This window comes from Esox lucius, chromosome 1, assembly GCF_011004845.1.
Source record: "Esox lucius isolate fEsoLuc1 chromosome 1, fEsoLuc1.pri, whole genome shotgun sequence".
NCBI classification, from domain to species: Eukaryota; Metazoa; Chordata; class Actinopteri; order Esociformes; family Esocidae; genus Esox; species Esox lucius.
Genome location: NC_047569.1, coordinates 3,409,459 through 3,426,759, shown reverse-complemented (window position 1 = coordinate 3,426,759; position 17,301 = coordinate 3,409,459). Strand labels below are relative to the sequence as shown.

General features: G+C 42.0%; 2 protein-coding genes across 2 annotated transcripts in view; both read right to left on the bottom strand.

The window, feature by feature from the left end:
• LOC105030468 (protocadherin Fat 4) overlaps positions 1–197 on the bottom strand; it is a 62,132-nt gene extending 61,935 nt beyond the window's left edge. Inside the window, exon 1 of the mRNA XM_034294008.1 lies at positions 110–197. Coding sequence (XP_034149899.1) covers positions 110–137 — 28 coding nt within the window. The 5' untranslated portion in view covers positions 138–197. The remainder of the gene's footprint in view (positions 1–109) is intronic.
• Positions 160–16,545, bottom strand: LOC117594718 (protocadherin Fat 4-like). Its single transcript, XM_034293266.1, has 7 exons — positions 16,212–16,545; positions 15,073–15,322; positions 11,772–12,119; positions 3,833–4,260; positions 471–740; positions 221–379; positions 160–168 (listed from the first exon to the last, which is right to left on the bottom strand). Exons 1-7 carry the CDS (start codon positions 16,266–16,268, stop codon positions 160–162), a joined length of 1,521 nt encoding a protein of 506 aa, XP_034149157.1. The 5' UTR covers positions 16,269–16,545.
• Between the last annotated feature and the right edge of the window lie 756 nt (positions 16,546–17,301).

The window sequence follows — 17,301 nt, the reverse complement described above, 5'->3', positions numbered from 1 at the left end:
GAATACTTTTGAGAGACTGTCAGAACATTGACTTCAATGGTGGTCAGTACAAAGAAATGAGTGGATGGTTAAGAATGTTTAATAAAATACTCTAAATAACAGTAGATACCTGGTGGCCGAGCTGAGACTGGTCCCATCTGTTCTCCATTACATGATGTGTCAGTGTGTCTGGAGAAAACCACGGGCTACAGTCATTAACATCCAGGACGGTGATGTTTACCACAGAAGAGGTGGACCTTGAGACATGGCCCCGGTCAACGGCTGTGGCGAGCAGCACATAAGTAGAGACCATCTCCCTGTCTAGCCTGTCCATCAGGGAGAAGATGCCTCGGACAGAGTCCACCTGGAACGGTCTCTCCTGAGACAACTGGTAGCGCACCTGTACATTAAGAGTTCAACATTCTTATAAATTATGTTTAGAAAACTTTTAATCTGGTCTTCTCAGACAAAACTCTTTGAATATTCAGAACATCAAATGCATCCCCAATGCCTCTTATCGAATCCTGGGACAACTCATAATGCACCTGTCCATTGGAGCCAATGTCTAAATCCAGAGCACTGAGCTGCAGCAGACTGGTTCCTCTGGGGGTGTCCTCTCTGACTGCCAGGCTGTAGTAGCTGTGTGTAAACTCTGGGTTGTGATCATTAACGTCCTCCACGTAGACTGTGATGTCCATAGAGGAGGCCAGTGGAGGAGATCCTCTGTCTGTGGCTGTCACAGTGACAGTCAGCGTATCCACCTGCATTTACATGAAATGTCATTATTTCTCCAAAATGTGTTAGTAAAAGTGAGTCTGTGGACCAAGTTTGATTTTTCAGTGAATTATTAAAGAAACAAAACCATTATTAAAGAAACTAGACCATATACCACACCCCTTGTGCCTTATTAGCCAAAACATTCCTGATTTGTCAAACAATAAATCTGTCTGACCAATTTGGAACATTCTCTAGGAGTTAGGCATTAATCACTACCATTGAAAGAAGCTACAGAGGCTGCAATGCATGGTAAAGAACACTAATTAGCCTGGTTGCCCTGTCAGGGGTAACCTTCAGGTGGGGTCACAGTGTCTCTGGTCCCCCTTTACTCAGTCCCTAGTTTTACTCTGCAAAGGTATTGTGCCAGAGGACAAGGATCAGTCTGTCCTGTTTAAGTCCAATTGTTTACGTTGCATTATATTATGTGACCTGGGTATGTCTGAATCATATGCTGAGGTAACCTTAAGGAATCCAGAAATGATCTCTCTAATCTTTCATATGTCCTACTTAACATGAGCACTGGCCTGACGATTTGTACCTGTCCCTGTCCAAAGTCCTCCTGGTTGTGCAGCTTATCTGGATTATTTTTGAAGGCTTTGGAAACATGTATTTATTGACCTGCTGGTCACTTGAAGGACAGTGTGTTGTAATTTATTGTCAGAGTTTTTCCTAGTCACTGCATCAATTCTTATTGTTGCTTGTTCCTTGGCATTTCATACTGGGTATCTGTAATAGCGCTTTGTGAATAATGTTTATTGATGTCTGGGAGGGGTTACATAGCCATTTCCAAGCAAATTGAATTACACAATCTACAAATGGAGATTTCAGACCACTGCTAATATATAAATTTGTCCCATCAAATTCAGCACAAGAGCTTTCCAAAAGATAGTCATAGAAACCTAAGAATCGCAGGGTAAAATTAAATCAGGTATGAGTCAACTGTCAGAAAGAGAATAGGCCAAATGTGTGCACACTGGAGGTCAGGAAGGAAGAAGCCTGTGCTCCCATAAAATCTAATTGTGTAATATTGTATAACACATCAGTAAAGACCATTCCTATGATTTATCAGATTGGATAGGGAGTGTTGGTGAACAACCTCTTTTCCCTACAGATATCCAATGAGGTATAAGTCTGGACTTCGTCTGAGCCGCTCAAGGAAATTCACAGACATGTCACAAAGCCGCTTTATCATTGTCTTTGTTGTGTGCTCTGGGTCTTTGTGCTAAAAGGTTAATGTTCATGCCAGTCTGAAGGCCTGTATGGTTTTCAAGGACCTCACTGTATTTTATTCCATTCATACACAATTCTGACCAGTCCCTTCCACTGAGAAATATCCATATAGCATGATACTCCCAACAATGTTTCATCATAGGGATGGTATTACCCAGGTAATGACAGGTACCTTGTTTTCACCAGATGCATCGCTTTGCATTCTGGTCTAATAGTTTTATTTCATCTCATCAGACCTTAGGAAATACAGATCCAGAAAAAATTAAGAGACCACTGCACCTTTTTCTTTCCTTTTCAACTTTTTTTTAAATGAAAGAAAAAGGTGCAGTGGTCTCTTAATTTTTTCCGGAGCTGTATATATCCTCATGCTATCAGAGTCTTTCAGGCAGCATGTCATATGCCTTTTACTCAGGAGTGGCTTCCATCAAGCCACTCTACCATAAAATGGATTGATAGAGTGCTGCATAGATGCCAGGGCTTCTGGCAGGTTCTCCCATCTTTGCAGAAAAACTGAATACATTATTTACATGAGATATTTCAGTTTCTCATTTTCAATAAATTAGCAAACATTCCGGCGTGCACATTGACATTGAGAATGGGACTATGTGTCTGTGTCCCTTCGTATTGATATAACCCATTTTGACCTCAAGTTAGGAACTTCCTATGATATTACCTATGAATGGACTGCATGCATAATAAGCATTTAATATAAATGCTAATGTACAATGACTAACAATCAGAGATACTTTTGGCCATATAGTATATGTGGACACCCCTTCCAGTGTTTGGTGGATGAGGGTAAATGAACTGGGGATGTTTTTTAGGGTTTGGGCAAGGCCACTTTGAACCAGTGAAGGGTCATCTTTATGCTACAGGATACAGTACAAAGACATTTTAGACAATCGGGTGCTTCCAACTTTGCAGCAACAGTTTGAGGAAGGCCCTTTCCTGTTCCAGCATGACTGTGCCCTTGTGCAAAAGCGGGGTCCATTAAGTCATGGTTCAACAATGTTGGTTTGGAGGAACTAATTCCCACAGACACTCTTATAGCTGTAAAGGGGGGGGGCAACGACTCCATATTAATGCCCACATGATTTTTGAATGAGATGTCTATCAAGCTCATATAGGTGTGATGGTTTGGTGTCCACATACTTTTTGTGTATGTATAAATACTGGTCATTAGGATTGATTTAGTCTTGCAAAGTTGATATTCTGTGTACATGGCTGGCGTTCAATAGTGTGGAGTGTCTACTGTGCACAGAGTTGTTTAAATTTTTTTTTTCTTCTAAATGTTTTTCTTTTTTTAAACAGAACAACATCAGTTTTGTATAAGGGTGGCTCTGGTCTGTGCAAGTAGAAATGTAATGACGTGTGTAGAATGATTACACAAACTTTTTTTGTTAGTTTTTTGGTGTTTTAATTCATGAATTTGTTTTCTTATGTGCAAATTAACAATACTATATTTGTCAGTCAGTCACATGTTATATGTCAGACACCACTTGCCTGATTTTATGAAACAAGATACAGAGACAAGCTGTTAATACTGTATATCCTTGACTTGACGAGTGCATGTGCACCCAGAACTTGTGACCACCTTGTAGGGGCTGTTACCCCAATATATTGGGCCAATAGGGCCATTACAGGCATTGCAAAACCATAAGTTTACATTTAATGGCTCCAGTGATTTCCATGTAGAGTTTAAATGAAGCTTGAGAGGAGTATTTGGCTTTGCTATGTGAAGGCACAATGGTAATACACAGAAATGAATTACTTAAAACCAAGACAATTATAAAATATAAAAAATGACCTTTGCAAGTAAAAAAGTAAATATTAACAGTGCATTTACCTGCTCTCTGTCCACAGGCTGCCGCAGGTACAGATGACCACTAGTACTGTTGATATTAAACAGACTAACTTGTGTGTCCTCCAGGGTATAAATGACATACCCATTGGATCCTGAATCCGCATCTACTGCCTGTATCACCATGACCACTGTCTGGACAGCAGTGTCTTCCGGGATGGAGACACTACTAGCTGACACGAAGGACGGTGCGTTGTCATTTATGTCGTCTACATTGATGACAACATGTCCCGTGGCAGTGAGACGTTGAGAAACGGACGAAGCACGGTCAGTAGCACGGACTGTTAGACGGTAGTCTGAGCTCTTTTCTCGATCTAACTCTGTGTTGAGGCAGAGAGCTCCGTCTGAGCTGACCGAGAATGTGGTGTTGTCATCTCCGTCAATCACCTCTATATCCACCTCACCATTCACACCTAACAGACAACATAACAAAGGATTATTATGACCAATACGAAAGATAAAATACATGGATGGGTACTTATGGGTACAGATGCAGGCTTACAGACAATCACAGGAAGTCTTTGGCGTCACATACGAGCTGGAGTTGAACACATTCCTCATCCAAAAGTCATGATTGAGTTTGCAGGCTCCCAACCTACCACAAGGAGTGGCTAGAATGCAACCTGTCCACCTATATTCTTTACTCACTGTATTGAATGGAGCTCAAGTAAAGAGTATGATCAAAGATGAACCAATATCTGTGATTAGACCTGCAGTACTGTACTAAATGTATGGTGACCACATTAAAGATCATGTGTATTGTATGCTCTTGAGTTTTAACCACCAGAGATAAATATATGGGAGTTTTTATTATACAGTAATTGTATACTATAACATCTAATTCTGTTATAAAGTGACTGTGGACTTAGTTTTAGTTTCAGGCCAATGTGCAGTATTGTTCCTAATTTGTCCAGGTATCACTAGGGGTGTTGCCTTAACTGCCTCCCTGGCTATATAAGTTAGCTCAAAGCATCTCAACACTTCATCTGTGTTCTTGAACTATATTTTGCTTTATCCTTATAGTTCTCACTGGTTTTGTTTTGCTTGATATATAGAAATTTAGTGCAGTCTTTTTCACATAGCCTATTTAATACTCATTGTTGTACTAGCTGATTTGTCAGTACTTTTGACTGTGGACTTTCAGTCCAATTTGCAGTATGGATGCTAATTTATCCAGGTATCACCAGGGGTGTGCCCTTAACTGCCTCCCTGGCTACAGCTCTTGCAAATCTGTGGGTGTGTCTCTTCACCTGCGGCTGGCAGTTACCAATCGGTCTTAGTATTTCAGTGCCTGTGGTTTTCCAGTGGCAGCTGACAGTGGCCATCTTGCGTGCGGCTGTGTTGTTACTGAAATGACCACTTGCTAAAACAAAGATGTTCTGCCGAGTTGTTCTACGGGAGTTAGTCGAGGATAAATAAAGTGTAAAGTCCCCACTCTCCCACTCAAGTATCTTTGTTGTTTTGTAAGCTTTTCTCTACCTTTCTGCTGTTGCTTTGGTACGTATGTGTTGGTTTTCTATTACTGTCTTTCCCTCCCCTTGTCAACATCTTAGATACTCCACTCCCTGTCATGCAAACCCTTCTAACCTACTACAGTATATATTACATGTACAACCCATGTGGTATCTCTGGCAGCCTCTGGAATTGCCAAACTGCTGACAAAAAAGCAAACCTCATCTCAGTCTATGCTGCCCTTCAATAACTTGACATTTGGCCCATCCAACTATGGGTTCTCTCAAACCCAGAGAACATCCAATTGACAGTGCAGTGGCACAGTATTCTTATATCCTCAAAGTGGAGAGTCTCTCTCTTTCCACTTCCCCCTCTTTCCATATCCTCATTTGAATTCCATGCTCTCACTACCACTAACCCACTAAAGCTTAACATTCTTGTCATTTATTGTCCACCAGGGGCATTTGGAGAGTTCCTAAATGAACTTGACACGTTGTTAAGATTATTTCCAGATGATGGCTCACCACTCACAGTGAAAGGTGACTTTAACCTTCCAACACCTGTCTTTGATTAATTTCTGTCAACATCTCTTCTTCCACTCCTTTGACCTTACCCTCTCTCAGTCCCCTCCCATCCACAAGGCAGGCAATGCGCTTGATCTTATCCTCACAAGATGTTGTAACCCAGTTGATCTTACTGCAAATCCACGCCAGGTCTCTGATCACTACTTTGTCTTTTAATCTCTCCCTCTGACTTCTAATCCTGCTAACTCAACTCCTTCCCAGATAGTAATGTGTCGTCACAATCTTCGTTCCCTCTCTCCCTCTACTCTCTCCTCTTCTATTTTATCTCTCCTTCTACCAACTCCTTTTCCCTCCTGTCTCCTGAGTCTGCCCCTCAACCCTACTCTCCTCTCTTTCCACCTCTTTCAACTACATCTGTCCCTTGTCCTCTCGACCAGCCCGGCATTCCCGTCGCGCCCCATGGCAAAACAGAGCTGTGGGCTGCCGAGTGAAAGTGGAAGGAAACAAAACTTCCAGAGGACTTGTCATCCATTCATTCACTTCTCTCTACATTCTATTCCTTTGTTTCTGCTGCTAAAGCCAATTTATATCACTCAAAATTTCAAGCATCTGCCTCTCACAACTCTTTGCCACCTTTTCCTCTCCTATAACCTCCCTCTCCTCCAACTCCTTCCCTATCGGTAGATGACCTTTCCAACCATTTCGAAATGAACATTGACAAGATTTGTTCCTCTTTCACTCAACCAGTTCAGGCTTCTGGCCCCACTGTTGGTGAACTACCTTATTCCTCGACCTCTCCCCCCCCCCCCCCCCCCCCCCTCTCTTCAGACAAAGTCCTGTGGCTTTTGATGTTGGGGCATCTGACAACCTGTCCTCTTGACCCTATTCCTTCTCCAGACCATCTTTGTAGACCTTTTACCTTACCTTACTTTCCACATCAAATCATCCCTACCCACTGGCTGTGTTCCCTCTGACTTCAAGTCTCGTGTCGCCCCACTCCTCAAGAAACCAACCCTTAATCCTTCTGATGTCCAAAATTACCGACCAGTATCCCTTCTTCCTTTGCTTTCTAAAATGCTCGGGCATGCTGTTTGTAACCAACTCTTATCTGTCCCAGAACAATCTTCTGGACCCTAACCAATCAGGTTTTGAGACAGGTTCACTTGACCAAGACCACTCTTCTCTGTGTCACAGAGGCTCTTTGCACTGCCAAAGGAAACCCTCTTTCCTCTGTTCTTATCCTCTTTGATCTTTCCGCTGCCTTTGACTCTGTGAACCACCGGCTCCTCCTCTCCACACTCTCAGAGCTGGGGGTCTCAGGTTCTGCCCACTCTTGGTTTGCATTCTACCGTGTTAGCCACTCCTAACAGGTTGCATGGAGAGTGTCTGTGTCTGCGCCACGCACACTCACTATTGGTGTACCCCAGGGATCAGTCCTTGGCCCACTCTGTTCTCTATACACAAAGTCACTTGGCACTGTCATATCTGCACATGGCCTGTCCTATCATTGCTACACAGATGACACTCAACTAATCTTCTCATTTCCCCCTTCACATCTCACATCTCAGCTTGGTTGTCAGCCCACCGGGGGGAGACTTAACCTTGATAAGACGGAGCTGCTCTTCCACCCAAGGAAACTTAAACAGGAAGCGGCTAAAGTTCTGATCCAGTCACTTGTCATCTCTCGTCTTGACTATTGCAATGCACTGTTGGCTGGGCTCCCTGCTTGTGCCTTCCAGCCCTGGCAGCTTATCCAGAATGCTGCAGCCTATGTTGTTTTACCTTCCCAAATTCACCCATGTCACCCCCACGCTCCATTGGCTTCTGGTAAAAGCTCGCATCCACTACAAGACTATAGGGCTTACTTATGGTTCAGCAAAGGAAACTGCACTTCCCTACCTGCAGGCTATGCTTAAACCCTACAGTCCTTTTCCCATTGTGGCCAGTAGCCAGAAGCTCAATCGTCATTGTTCGTCAGTGAATGTTCTCTCCTCCAAGAGCTTATGTGTACACAAAATCTTCCTGAGTAAGCCAGCAGCGTAATAAGAAGCAGCACAGCTTGGCAAGATGTGCATCACACATTTTCCTAACCTAGCTGGAGTTACTGCAATGAGGCCTGGCCAGCGTGGTGAATTGGGAGGGTAGGAAGGTGAAATTGAATTTCAGGACTTTTGGCTCAAATGTACTTTTTGCACTGGCATAATGTGTGTTGGTATTGCAATATTTCTTGGAAAGGTAGTCCTGGCATCTCTTTTATTTTTTTGCTGCTTGGGCTGAAGGTAGGGAAAAAGAGACCAGGAATGGTTGTCTCTGCACGGAGAGCCATGATGATGTTTGCAGAGGCTGGGTTTTTGGGAAGGCGTCTTCTTAGAATGGGCAGGATAATAGAACAACATATGCCAAACAAGGCTACTAAATACATTTTGCCCTAACAACATAGTTGTGCTTATTACTTCAAACACTTAAAATAGGTTTTAAACTTTTTTTATAAAACCTTTGTTATATTTTCATATTGCCAGGTTTGGGGAAGTCGTCAAGTTTCATGCAGACCTAATAAAATTACACTGCTCAAAAAAATGGGAACACTTCACTGTGTGGAAAAAAGTGTTTCCCAACAACCGAATGCCTTCCTCAAGACAAATAACATTTATGGAATGCTCCAGTCCGGTTTCAGACGCCATCATAGTACTGAGACTGCACTCATGAAGGTAACAAATTACCTTCTAATGGCCTCAGACAAAGGTTCCACATCTGTCCTGTTGCTTCTTGATCTTAGTGCTGCTTTTGACACTATTGATCACTCCATTCTCTTAGAGAGACTGGAAACCCATATTGGGCTACGTGGACATGTTCTAGCCTGGTTTAAATCTTATTTATCTGAAAGATATTGTTACGGTTGTGGTAGAACACAGGCGCAGAGACATATTTAATCAAAAAAGGAAGACAATTTAGAACATAAATAGGGTCCCCAATTGGAGGGAACGATCTACACCTGCCTCCAATTGGGGAGACCAAAAGGAACAAAGGTGGCTAGAGGCACACCTTCCATCCTGTCCTGACTATGACCCCAGCCCAGTGCAGATGGCTAGGGGCATAGCCAGGACGTGACAGATATCCATTTGTTAGTGTGAATGGCATATCCTATGATAAGTCAAATGTATTTTTTGGTGTTCCTCAAGGCTCGGTTCTGGGCCCATTATTGTTCTCACTATTTATGCTGCCTCTGGGAGATGTAATCCGAAATCACAATGTACATTTTCACTGTTATGCTAATGACACAGTTATATATTTCAATGAACCATGGAGAAGCCCCAAAATTAGCTACTTTGGAAGCATGCATTTCAGGAAGTGGATGACAGAGGACTTAAACTCTTAAACTCAAGAAAAACAGAAATGCTCATTTTAGGACCCAAGAAACAAAGAGCGTTGTTAGCAGATCTCACTGTGAACCTCGACGGCTGCATGGTTGTATCCCAAAAAACTGTAAGAAACCTCAGCGTTACCCTTGACCCTGACGTCTCCTTTGATGAACATGTAAAATGTCTCAAGTTGCTTATTTTCATCTTCGAAACATTGCAAAAATCTGAAACTTTCTATCAAAAACTGATGCAGAAAAACTAATCTATGCTTTTTTTTACTTCTAGATTAGATTACTGCAATGCTCTTCTTTCCGGTTACCCTGACAAATCAATAAATAAACTTCAATTAGTGCTGCACATGGCTGCTAGAATCACTAGAACAAAAATATTTGAACACATTACTCCTGTACTATTCCTGAACATTATGTCCTTACACTGGCTGCCTGTTAGGGTTAGGGCTGATTTTACTCTTAACCTATAAATCAATACATGGACTTGCTCCTACTTACCTTGCTGAAATGATCCAGCCATACATACCTACACGTATCCTACGATCGCAAGATGCATGCCTTTTAATTATACCTTGAATTTCTAAACAAACAGGGCCTTTTCTCATAGAGCTCCCCTACTGTGGAATGATCTGCCAATTAAGGTTAGAAATGCAAACTCAGTGCAAACTTTCAAGTGTCTTCTAAAAACTCATCTCTACAGCACGGTTTATAATTAGGTGTAGCCTGGCCCGGGGGCATGAAGGTGACCAATAGGCTTGATACTGTCCACCCTTGCTGTCTTGCCAGGTGGGCTCTCGTCGCCACAGGGATTCCCTCCCTCCAATGCCTTTTGGGGGAGGAGTCACTGGCTTGTTGTCTCTCTGTTGCGCACTTGTGCAATTGGGCTTTACTCTGCTGCCAGTACTCAGCCCCCATTCAGGGTGGTTGCGGTTTGTGGGTGTCACTTTGGTTGATGCATTGCAATGTGGGTGGATTGATTTCCTACCTGTTGGGCCCTACCTGTCCGGGGCCTCCCCCAGGTAGGGCCACAGTGTCGCCGGACCCCCCCCCCCCGTCTCAGTCCCAAGATCTTATGCTGCTATATTATTTTGCTGGGGGAGTAGGGTCAGTTCTCCTTCCCCACTAAGTTCTCCTTCTCCACTATAAATCATTGTTGATATAAGGAATGCATTTTCTGAATTTTCCCAGTCTTCTCCCATTTTAAACTTTAGGAGGACATGAGGTCCTCGTCCACACCTGTGGAGTACCTGGTTTGGGGGGCCCGTTGCTGTCCCTGTCCAAAGTCCTCCTGGTTGTGTTGCAGATCAAGACGATACCTGATGATTTCAGCCGCCACTGTGCGGACACCTACTCCCTCCCCCGTGTTGTCCCTGTCCTTGTCCATCTGGTCATACTTTTGATTTAGCCCACATGCATTTATTAATTATTCTAATTGGACTCTTAATATTTCACCCCGCACAGCCAGAAGAGGACTGGTCACCCCTCTGAGCATGGGTCCTCTCTAGGTTTCTTCATAAATTTCGGCCTTCTTAGGGAGTTTTTCCTAGCCACTGAAATTCAACACTACTGTTGTTTGCTCCTTGGGGTTTAAGGCCGGGTGTTTTTGTAAAAGCACTTTGTGACAACTGCTGTTGTAAAAAGGACTTATAAATACATTTGATTGATTGAACAGGGGTCAGTAAAATAATTTCTTTGATGCCATGTTTTGTTTTATGATTTTGCCATTCTGTTATGACCTACAGTTGAATGTGAATCACATAAGAAATAAAAGACATGTTTTGCCTACTCACTCAAGTTTTCTTTAGAAATGGTACATATATTACCAATTTTCCAAGGGTATGCAAACTTTTGTGCAGAACTGTATAGGGTTATGTATATTATTATCACTACGTAGTTGTAGTGTGCTATGCCACCATTCAGAAGCTTATTGCACTCATATGTATCTGTAATATTCAATAACTCTACCAACTGCTGCTAGTTCACTCTTAAGTATATTACTGCCATATCTAAATGTTCAATAATACTACCCAGATCGCTGCTAGTTTAGTGCTCTTTTTTAAACTGCTGTAAATGTACAGCGTTCGGTATATTGATGCTTTATTTTATTATTTTCTGTCTAGCTATATTTTTGCTTATATACTACTCTTTAACACTATGTAGTTGTCAGGAACTATGTCACAATAATTTCATTGTGCAGGATGACGCTGTGTTGTTCGATGCATTTGGCAAATAAACCTTGAAATTATTTGTTTCCTTAATTTTTTTTGAGCAGTGTATATGGGATTTCAGGCTTTTAAAACCGGTCACAGACCATAACATAAGGGTTAATAAAAAATGTTTTAAACATACAGCTCTGGAAAAAATTAAGAAGACCACTGCAACTTTTACTTTCCTTTCCAAAAAAAGTCAAAAAATAAGGTTTTGAGTGAGGAACAGAAGGGTTAAAATTAAGAGACCACTGCAAATTGAACACTTACTCACTCAAAACCTTCCTTTTCAACTTTTTTGGAAAGGAAAGAAAAAGCTGCAGTGGTCTCTTCATTGTTTCTGGGGCTGTGTAAGGATGATGAGCACTCACCATCATCTGCATCGGATATATTGAAAGAGAGGAAGCATGTTCTGACAGGGCAGTCCTCTGCTACATTGATGAAGTAGTTGTCCAGTCCGAACACAGGTCGGTTATCATTAACATCCAGCACGTTGAAATAGACCCTGACACTGCTCACTCTTGAGTGTCGATGCATCATTACCACAGTCAGGATATAGAGTCTCTGGGTCTCATAGTCCATTGAGCGTGACAGCAGGAAGTCTCCAGAAACGGGGCTCAGGAGGAACAGGCCCTCTCCGTCATCCTCCAGCACAGAGAAGATAGCGTCAGTCAATCGTTTTCTGGGTCCTTCGGCTTCCAACTTCCCCACTACCATTCCTGGTAATATATGGAACAACATATTATACACTCATGATGACATTTCTGACAAGTAAAAAGAAGGGCTCCAGACTGAGGCCAAATGGTCACATTTTGTGAACTTTATTCTTTGCCTTTTTAACTGGCATTTTTATTGGTCACATCAGCTCATCATCATCCGCTTATCCGGGGCCAGGTCGCGGGGGCAGCAGTCTAAGCAGAGATGCCCAGACTTCCCTCTCCCTAGACACTTCCTCCAGCTCTTCCGGGAGGACACCAAGGCGTTCCCAGGCCAGACGGGAGACATAGTCCCTCCAGCGTGTCCTAGATCTTCCCCGGGGTCTCCTCCCGGTGGGACAGGAACGGAACACCTTCCCAGGAAGGCGTTCCAGAGGCATCCGAAACAGATGCCGAAGCCACCTCAGCTGACCCCTCTCGATGTGGAGGAGCAGCGGCTCTACTCTGAGCTCCTCCCGGGTGATCGAGCTTCTCTAAGGGATCGCCCAGCCACCCTGCGGAGAAAGCTCATTTTGGCCGCCTGTATCCGGGATCTTGTCCTTTCGGTCATGACCCAAAGCTCATGACCATAGGTGAGAGTAGGAACGTAGATTGACCGGTAAATCGAGAGCTTTGCCTTGCGGCTCAGCTCTTTCTTCACCACGACAGACCGATACATCGACCGCATTACTGCAGAAGCTGCACCGATCCGTCTGTCAATCTCCCGTTCCATCCTTCCCTCACTCGTGAACAAGACCCCTAGATACTTAAGCTCCTCCACTTGAGGCAGGCACTCTCCACCAACCTGAAGTGGGCAAGCCACCCTTTTCCGATTGAGGAAATCTCTTTTATGTTTCAAGTTTAATTAATTGGTCAAACGGAATGTGAAAAAATACAATGCAATTTCCCAGTATGCAATGTCTTTTCATGTGAAAGCTAGAGTTCTCACCCTTGATTATACACTGTAACCTGAAAAATGTCAAAGACCTCAAAGAAATGTTGGCAATCAGCTCATAAATGTTTGCAGAAAACATACAAAGTATTTGATCCCCTGCTGATTTTGTACATTTGCCCACTGACAAAGAAATGATCAGTCCATAATTTTTATGGTAGGTTTATTGAACAGTGAAAGACAGAATAACAACAAAAAAATCTAAGATTAGCTAAGATTAGGAGCACACTCTTAAATAGAGTGCTCCTAATCTCAGTTTGTAACCTGTATAAAAGACACCTGTCCACAGAAGCAATCAATCAGATTCCAAACTCTCCACCATGGCCAAGACCAAAGAGCTGTCCAAGGATGTCAGGGACAAGATTGTAGACCAACACAAGGCTGGAATGGGCTACAAGACAATCGCCAAGCAGCTTGGTGAGAAGGTGACAACAGTTGGTGAGATTATTTGCAAATGGAAGAAACACAAAAGAACTGTCAATCTCCCTCGGTCTGGGGCTCAATGCAAGATCTCACCTCGTGGAGTTGCAATGATCATGAGAACGGTGAGGAATCAGCCCAGAACTACACAGGAGGATATTTTCAATGATCTCAGGGCAGCTGGGACCATAGTCACCAAGAAAACAATTGGTAACACACTACTCCGTGAAGGACTGAAATCCTACAATCACCCTGCTCAAGAAAGCACATTTACAGGCCCGTCTGAAGTTTGCCAATGAACATCTGAACAATTCAGAGGACAACTGGGTGAAAGTGTTGTGGTCTGATGAAACCAAAATAGAGCCCTTTGGCATCAACTCAACTCGCCGTGTTTGGACGAGGAGGAATGCTGCCTAAGACCCAAGAACACCATCCCCACCGTCAAACATGGAGGTGGAAACATTATGCTTTGGGGGTGTTTTTCTGCTAAGGGGACAGGACAACTTCACTGCCATGTACTGTCAAATCTTGGGTGAGAACCTCCTTCCCTCAGCCAGGGCATTGAAAATGGGTCGTGGATGGGTATTGCAGCATGACAATGACTCAAAACACACAGCTAAGGCAACAAAGGAGTGGCTCAAGAAGAAGCACATTAAGGTCCTGGAATGGCCTAGTCAGTCTCTAGACCTTAATCCCATAGAAAATCTGTGGAGGGAGCTGAAGGTTCGAGTTGCCAAACGTCAGCCTTGAAACCTTAATGACTTGGAGAAGATCTGCTAAGAGGAGTAGGACAAAATCCCTCCTGAGATGTGTGCAAACCTGGTGCCCAACTACAAGAAACGTCTGACCTCTGTGATTGCCAACAAGGGTTTTAGCACCAAGTATTAAGTCATGTTTTGCAGAGGGGTCAAATACTTATTTCATTCATTAAAATGCAAATCAATTTATAACATTTTTGACATGCGTTTTTCTGGATTTTTTGTCTCTCACTGTTCAAATAAACCTACCATTAAAATAATAGACCTGTCATTTCCTTGTCAGTGGGCAAACGTACAAAATCAGCAGGGGATGAGATACTTTTTCCCCTCACTGTATATATTTTAATTACTAACTACTTAAATGATTGAAAATGCATACACAAATATATTCAGTTCATAGAACTCAGTCTCGAGATTTGAGTTGTATTTGCTTAAAAGAATTGTGTAATATAATAAGCCACACCAACAATATAATGTCCCAGTACGCATTGCCCTTTCAAGTAGACTCTAGAGTTACCTCACATGACTGTATTCGTTAATGACAAAGACATGATTATTGAACCCAATTCATTTTCAATAATTTAAATTTGGCCTTATTTTGAAGTCTTGTAAATACCCACAGGTCCAACCTAGCTCATGGACTATTGTCCATAGGATAAAGCAGTTCCAACATATCAACCTGAAGCATATCAAACCCCAGTAGAGCATCCTAGGAACATTTTAATTTTTAACTAAAAGATATTAAGTAAAAGTCAGTATCACTCAAACAGTTTAAGTCATTAGTAACATTTCATTGATTACTAGTTAAACTAAACTACTGCGCCTTACGGTTTACAGTGTAGCCTACCTGGTTGTGTGTCCTCTCTCACTTGAAAAGAATAGACAGGTCTGGAAAAAGACAGCGCTGTGAGCCATCTGTATGGAGACTGCGTAGCTCCTAGCTTGTCGTTGTCGGGTCCATCAGATATTTGGTACCAGGAGGAGAAAGGGTGCTGCTTTACTACCGTCAAGTTGGACCACTTCACTTGGCCGTTAAAAGCTTTGCTAACATCAGCAAAACTAGATAATGGCATACCATAGAAACATATTGTGTTGACCTGTTAAAATAGACAAATCACACCCTGATGAAATCATTAAAGCTAATTGTGGCAATACAAAAATGTTCACTACAAACACAAAGAAGTGTGTGACTTTCCTTTTCTCTTTTTAGGCTATACTGTCGAATTAATGTTGACATTGAATAACATTTGGAGGAAAAAACATCCATGGTAAACCTAGGACTAGCTTCTAGGACTAGAAGCTTTTTAGCCCTTATGTCTGGCATGAAGAGAAAACAGCCTTTGTTGCATACCTTTTCTGAAGGCAGTAATATTATACCTTGAATAGGAGACGCTGCACTTAGCTGCTTCACTTTTTTCTCTACTTCTTTCACAGCACCAAAGGCCAGCCTTTTTTTCTCCCCCTGGGCTCCTGCTTTTGACATTCCCTATAATGGTAACTTGTTCTGCTACATCTTGCTGTGTGATTGGACTCCCAGGATCTAACGTTTTTCCTTGCTGTTTTTTCATTATTCTCGTTGTCAAACCTTTGTGTTCCCAACCAACAAAACGTAAAAGGGCAGGACATTATCTTTGAAAATAATATTAACTGTCATAAGAATTCTCCAGTACGTGAGATTAAAATTACAAAACAGGTGAAAAATGTAGGCAACAATTTAATTTGTATTGCAAAGGTGGCACATAATTAAACATTTAATCCAGAGCACTTTTGGATGAGTGGAATTTGGAAGTGACTCAAAAGCTACAGGGGACTATTTAGTATAGACTAAATAGAAAACAAGACATTTAGTAGCCTAGGGAATTCAGTTTAGAGATGTTAACGTGGAAATAAATATTGTTTTCTATAATCAAAGAGAAATGGAACCCAATAACATGGCTTATATTGATTTCATCTGTCAGATTGGTGTAATTCAAGGAGGAATCTTACCATTAGATGTAAATGAAAAGCTTTGTATTTGATCCATGATCCACCAGAAGCGTCCATTTCGTGATGAAATATGAAGTCCTATAATCCCAGTGAAATGGAATATGTTTAAACTAAAGCGTAATAAAGAAACATGCAGTTTTTAGATCACACATACATGTGTCCTGAATGATCCGTGCTGGGGGAATTAATGTAGTAAAAACGCTTTTCACAGAGGAGGCAAAATAACTTATTGTATCCATACCGATTCAGTGAATCAGCGCTGTGGTCCTGTTGCGTACTCTGATATTGTGCGCGTCCCTCGAAAGCACACGTGACAATGTCTACATTATGCGTTTAATTAAAGGCCTAAACCTCGTGTATTCTAACATTTTAATATAGGCTAATCACTTTTTATTATGTTTTTTGTTATGAAAAAGCATATTAAGGTGTTCTGTTAATATAACAATGAATTTAGTGCATTTGACAGCATTTTCTATTAGGGAAAGGGACTCAAAAATAATTATTTGGCCTGTAGGCTACTATCATAACGTTAAACACTCCTAAATAACAAACGTTATGTAGGTAAACCAAATCTGACGGATGTAGGTCTTTGGTTTGTCGTTACTGAAATACTTTAAAATGGGTTTAGGAAGTTAGTGAAAATTTAATTTAAGGTTCATAACAGCCAATAGTTCGAACCGTTCAGAGCTAATGTTAACATCGCGGAAGTGAAACTTGTATAATTTATACATTCATTCCACACAGACTGATATATTGCAAGTGTTTATTTCTTTTAATTTTGATGATTATAACTGACATCTAATGAAAACCCCAAATTCAGTTTCTCAGAAAATTGGAATATTACTTAAGTAAAGTATGAACTGAAAAGTATGAACATCAAAAGTACATGTACAGCACTCAATACTTAGTTGGGGCTCCTTTTGCCTGAATTACTGCAGCAATGTGGCGTGGCATGGAGTCGATCAGTCCGTGGCACTGCTCGGGTGTTATGAGAGCCCAGGTTGCTCTTATAGTGGCCTTCAGCTCTTCTGCATTGTTGGGTCTGGCGAATCGCATCTTCCTCTTCACAATACCCCATAGATTTTCTATG